The sequence below is a fragment of the Rhamphochromis sp. 'chilingali' genome (assembly GCF_963969265.1).
Source record: "Rhamphochromis sp. 'chilingali' genome assembly, chromosome: 6".
NCBI classification, from domain to species: Eukaryota; Metazoa; Chordata; class Actinopteri; order Cichliformes; family Cichlidae; genus Rhamphochromis; species Rhamphochromis sp. 'chilingali'.
The window spans coordinates 13,989,926-13,996,389 of NC_137933.1; the positions used below are offsets into that span (position 1 = coordinate 13,989,926).

General features: G+C 39.4%; 1 protein-coding gene across 1 annotated transcript; it reads right to left on the reverse strand.

The window, feature by feature from the left end:
- Positions 1-4,893: 4,893 nt before the first annotated feature.
- On the reverse strand, positions 4,894-6,389 carry cUnh15orf48 (chromosome Un C15orf48 homolog). Its single transcript, XM_080884491.1, has 4 exons — positions 6,080-6,389; positions 5,891-5,979; positions 5,677-5,737; positions 4,894-5,404 (listed from the first exon to the last, which is right to left on the reverse strand). The coding sequence occupies exons 1-4, from the start codon at positions 6,116-6,118 to the stop codon at positions 5,336-5,338; spliced, it is 258 nt and encodes an 85-aa protein (XP_080740617.1). The 5' UTR covers positions 6,119-6,389; the 3' UTR covers positions 4,894-5,335.
- Between the last annotated feature and the right edge of the window lie 75 nt (positions 6,390-6,464).

Below are 6,464 nucleotides of genomic sequence, written 5' to 3' on the forward strand. Positions count from 1 at the left end.
TTTGTACAGCACAGTTCATCAAAACTTCATCAGTCTCACATCCATGACCACTTTAGAGTCACCAGTTAACAGGGAACACCTGCTGGCACGAGGATAACATACAAATTCCATACAGGCTCACCAAAACTGGACAACAGAAAATCGTAAAAAAATGTCTGGTCTGATGAGATTTCTGCTGATACAAGTGGATGCCAGGGTTAGAATTAGGATAAATTACATATAACAATGGATTCATCCTGCCTTGGATTAATCGTTTAGGCTGCTGGTGGTGTGGGAGATATTTCTTTGGTACACTTTGGACCATTTAAGCACCACAGCTTACCTCAATCTTTTTGTTATCAAGCCGTTTATGAGCACAGTGTGCCCATCTTCTGTTGGCTGCTTCCACCATGCTCAAGTCATCTCCAGTTGGTTTCTTGATCATAGCAATGGCTTCACAAGCACCAGATCTCAAGCCAATAGAGTGCCTTTGAGATGTGGTGGAACAGGTAGGTTCTTATCATGGAAGTGTGAAGCAACTGTGTGGTGCTGTCATGCTACTATGTACCAAACTCGTTGAGGAATAATTTGGGCACCTTGTTAAAACTATGCCATGAAGAATTAAGGCTGCTCTGAAGGTTCATCCTGGATGTTGTTCCAAAAAAGGGATTTGAGAATTGAAACTGTAATAAATGACTATGAATAAATGGCCTAAAATCTGTGAAAAAAACAATATGCTAAACATAACTCTCATGATAATATTAAGTCATGTTGAACCAGAAAGAACATTCCTATCATGGGTAGAAGCTGCAATCAGTTTCTGACAAAGTGACTCTTTCATTTTATTTATTTATCCAGGTAAAAAGTCTCATTGACATAAAAAATGTCTTTTTCAAGAGAGATCTGGCCAAGAGGGCAGAATATATAACACATATAACAACAAAAAGTTTTATAAAGATAACTTAAGTGATTGATAATTTACAAGAACGCAGAGTTGTGAAGATACTTGCAAAATTTTCTTTTTATATACATTCTTCATGAATCCTGTTTATTACAGTATAATATTATACTTTATTTATTTACCAATATAAATAAAGATATTAGACATTTAAAAAACCCCACACAGGAATTCAAAAATTAATTTTTCAGACGATTACTTTTTGACACAACAAGTAGCAAGGTGTACCTAATAAAGTGGCCAGTAAGTGTACACTCACTGTTCAACGCTAGGTGGTGCACTTCTAAAAACAACGAAAGAATATGTTTCCTTGTGGTGAACAGCCCTGTGATGGACTAGAAACCCGTCCGCATTGTGCCACACCTCTTTCACAGTGACATCTGGGATAGGCTCCAGCCCACCCCCACACCCCCCTCCCACAACCCTTAATTGGATGGATGAGCAGATAGGTGGATGGGTGGACGGTGAATCTATTGTTTATACAGCAAAACTGCCTTTACCAGCATGACAGTGCAGAGTGGTGTTGAATGAATGCCTTGTTGTTACACGGAGCCATTATTGTCTTCACAGAATGAAACTGAAAAACTAGAACATAAATAAGTATTATTGAATGGACCCTATAATATGTCAACACACAGTGTGTGCTTGTGAATATCTAGCTTTAAATAGACAAACATACTCCAGATTACTCATAATTATGCAATGGAGCATCAAAAGAGTCATTGTTAGAGGCTTTTATACACAGAGCAAAGTTAATGTTTAAAATGTAGACATATCAGAGGTTAAGTACTGACAATATCAAAAAAATCTAGGAGTGCCCCAGTTTCCAGGCAACAGCTTCTTTATCAAAAACCCCTGAAGCAGTGAACCAAAGGCAGTCTGGCAAAGGAAGAACTGTTTACAGCATGTACCTGTCTGCCTTACCTTACTTTAGGGGGCCATAAAACGCTGCTGTTGTCTCTCTCCTGTTACAACCAACTACTACAGTCGCAGCATATCACACTCAAGCTCACACACATGCATTTTAAAAAAATACTAATTCAGAGACAACAAGTGGCAGAAGGTAACTTTTTAAGTCTTAAAGTTGTACCCCTGTTAGCTGAGGAGGAAATTCCATCTCTTATTTTTTTTAACGTGCCCTGCAAACAATACCTGCTTTGCTTGGACGTCACATGATTTGTGGTGTCGTGATGTGTTTCATAGTCACGTACACAAATTCCAACACCACGTACGAGCGCACACACAAACACACAGAGACACAAAATATCCTTCCTCTTCTGTCATTGTTCCCCTAAATAGGCTTTCAGCTGCGCTCCCCTTACCTGATAAAAGAAGCATGTTGTGACTGTTGTGTGTGACCTCTGCCCCTGTAGTAGCCTATATTTGACATGAGAGCACTTGTAGCCGGCAGCCTCAGTGCAAGTTGGCGCTTGTCCACAGTATGTGTAGTATATATATATATACACCTCTCACGGCACATGTAGCATCAGAGAAACAGAGGAAGGAAATGTTTTTTAAGATGTGCGACATGTGCGTTAATAATTCAACATGTAACTGAAACCAAGCAGAAAATGAACTTCCTGAAAAATAAGCGCAGCCCAGACAGACCAGGAAACAAAACCCACTACTCGTCTGCTTACTTTCTCTTTGTTTAGTGGTTAATAAGTCATAAGACTCATCCTTAAGGACCATCACTGTTTCAGCAGGCTGTGGAAGGGCACGTGGTGCCTTGAAAGGACGGACACTTTCTGGTGTTATCGCTCTTTTATGAGATGCAGTATGGGTGTTAAGAGGATTGTCTGTTATGCTGAAACACAATGGGAGCACTGAATGCCCACTCGGCCATAAAAGGAGCAGATGAGTGGAGATTAGATGGTGAAAAAAACAAAATGGAATCCTAAAAGTTCATCCTAAACAATTCTAAACAGCCGTCTAATGCTGAACTTTAAGTCTGAGCGTCTTGTGCAGCAGATTGTTTACTCAGTTGCTGTGGATTAAAATTGCTCAGATGACAAATGCTTAAAAACCCAAACACACACCTATACAATTGCATGCAAGCTTTGGCAAAGCTTGGCAAACAGTTTAGTTATGAAATCATGTAATATGATCAAAACCTAGACAGTGGCTGCTTGAGGAAATTGAGGGAATCTTCCGTGTCACTGCTGCAAAACGACAGGTGGGTCTAATAACGCCCATAATGGCACCACGCCATGTCCCAAAAAGCTGCTATTGTACCAAGCTGGCATGTTTTTCAGTTATGCTTGAATACAGAGCCACTGACTGTTACTAGTTACACCTGTTCCTTTCATATCCAACTATTTGTGGGGGAGTATTTTTTTTATGACATATTCTTAAGGCTATCCTTTCAGGAAGGATTCACTCATCCAAACAGAGGAAGGGGCTCATGTAGCTGTGTGATAATAAGAAGACCTGTACATTGCTCTTAGTCAGCATCACAGCATTATTTTCACCATACAGAGAAAAAAACCCCAAATCAACAATTCTTAGTCAAAATATTCCAGCACGTAAATGTTTTTTTTTTTTTTTAAACAGAGTATTATTTCACGCCTGCACACTTTGAAGCTTCGGCTATCATATCTTTAGCTTAGCTTAAAATAAATACAGACATGTCTTCCTGCCCCGTGCTCACAAAGCACTACCATAGGGGCTTGTTTGTTTGACCAACAGCTGCTAAAAGAATGGTACCATGATGCTGGTCACCTCTACATGCTCCATCAGCATGCACCTGGCTCTGTGCTTGTTGGAATTTGGCAAAACTTTTGAAATAAGATGAAATTACCCACATTCAAATTATCTTAAAAGCAACAAGATATAATATATAATATTATATAATATTATATTTATTTTTTATAATATTATACTGTAATATATATATATATATATCATTGTTTATTTGTTATTTGTTATTATTTTCATAGATATTGAGATTATTAGCCTCTATCTCTATTTACTTTTCTGCTTGAGCATTGTTGGATTTTGTGTATAATGGTCATGTGACACCTGGGAAGCATTGGAATGGAGCTGCAAGGTTAACGGTGGGGATGGAATGGGAAGGGGGGAGGATGGAAAATTGCATACATCACCATTGGGACTCTGTTGCCATCCTTTTTTTCTGTTCTTAATTCATTACACACAGGCCTAAGAGGAGCTTTAAACCCCCCAAATGAATGTTCCTTATATAACCAGTGTGCTGGAAAAAGATAACCAGCTTATGTGAAAGAGGCTGTGTGCAACAGCGATTCGTAGTATCTTAGTAAAGCTTTTAAAAATTCAACAGTGGATTTTGTGGTCCAGCCTGGCTGTCCGGCTAATTTCTTGCTGCCTGTGCAGATCTGCTCCCGTGACCCATTTGCTTGCATCTCTAATTTTATAAATTAGCTAATAGGTTTATTTTTAGCAGTGTGTTTATTTTGGAAAATGTCCCTCATCAGTTAAGAGGGAACTTCCTTTATTTTGATTGCCCTAAATTTCCTATGTTCACTTGAAAAAGTGTAAAGGTGAGTTTTGAACCGTTTTTGGTGTTCTGCCTTTTTAATGAGATATTTTACAGGACGTATCACAGATAGCATGTGGACATCAGGTGCAAACACATTAGAATAATGAGACTGAATTCCATTCAGCTGCCTTTTAGCCCCGGGGTTCTCGTATTGCTAGTTAAGCTTATTAGTAACACCTGCACCCTTCCTGTTTTGATGAGTTGGCATGTTTGGTGTGAAAAACAGCAGCGTTGATGTCATGAAGCTGCTGTTATAAGAAAAATGCACAAGAGCTTAAAACTAACCATGTGTGGCATCTCTTTTGGCTACATTTAACTTCATAATGGATTTCTAGGTCAAACATACTCTCAGAATTAAATGATGCTTATAGTTTTATAGCAGACAGCACATTTAAATACGTTAGTTTGAATAAAGCACAAAAGCAGCACTGGGACAGAAAATTTTTAAAATAATTTATTATCACTGTACAGTACATTACAAAATAAATCAACATTCTGTGTCTTTTCCATTAAAACACTATCGTACATTCACATCTACAGCAAGAACACGTGGACCACCAACCTTGGTAAAATAAATTCAATGATATATACTTCTGTAATAATATATACTGACAGAGACCCAGAGAAAGATAACATTATCATCCTCGGACTCAAAGGCTGCACGGTCGTCAGTTACCATATTTGCCTATTGTGGTGTGATGTGATGGATGTCCTTGAGAAAGGTCAGTACAGAGCAGGGTGAACCCCACCAGTTGAGCAGAAGCATTTCCGCACACTGAGTGTCAAAGCGTCCTAGTTTGTGCAGAAACGATTCTGTTAGACTAATGGGGGGGAGGGAGCGGAGGCGTGTCGTCAGACTCTCGGGAGAAACCCGGGCTCTTTCACTTTGTGAGGCTCTTCACGATCTCCAGCTCCTCCACGGGCTTCCACTGCTGATTGATGGTGATGAGCTGCAATGAAATGCCAGAAATTTAAAAGAAAAAAAACATGACGAGGCTTCGTCTGACCTATTTATAAGTGTTACACTGAACAGACTTAATGATGTGGCCGCACCGGGGCTGTGCCATTACTTGTGGTTAATGATAAAATTCTTTCCTCAATGACTCAGCAGATTGAAGCTGCAGGAGGAGAGTCTGCTTATATTTTGGTGCTGATAAGAACCGGAAGGCTTATTAGCCAGAATATAAACATTATTAAGTGCTCTGCAATGTTATTACATTACCTTCTGGGGCTTTGACGGGTCCAGCCTCTCCCATGGCTCTGGGTTGCTGGTCTTATTCAAACTATAAACAGTAAATTTAAATGCATTCTTAAGTATTTGTACACAACAGAGTTTAAGCAGCTGTGAAAGTAAGATAGAAGTGCAAATGAATCTAAAAAAAACATAAGACAAATGCATTATTTTAATAAAGGAGAAAGAGCTTTGTAACACTCACATAACGTCAGGTTTAGTGAGCAGAAAGTAGATCGATGCAGAGGTGGCTCCTGTTGCAGCAAAAGCCATAAACCCTATCAGAGGGATGAGCTACAGCACAAAAAACAATCCAACAAATTAAAACACACAATGCCCCCCACACAGGATATAACTCAACGCAACAGAGTAATAATAATAATGATGATCTTACCTCCTTCCTTTTTCTCAACATTTGGAAAAATCCAGACATCTTTCTGATTGGTTTTAAGCACTCAAAGAGGAGTTAAGTGTATTTCCACTCAACTGTGGTTATTCTAAGGCTTCAAGCATCCACTTGCAAAACTGAAGAGGAGCAGTCTCACACGCAGCTATGTTGTGACAGTTTACCTGCTGCTGGGAACTCCTTTTAAGTGCGACACGGTGTGAGCTCATGAGATGGAGGCGGGACAAGAGGTTGTACGAGGTGATAAGCACGTACCTGTACTGAAATGCACCACTGGAGGTTAACCCATCTATAGATGATGATCAATATATTTTCTAAGTCTGCAGCACCCTCCCATGGCCATGTTGTAAAAGTGAAGGTCAGTAACTGGTGG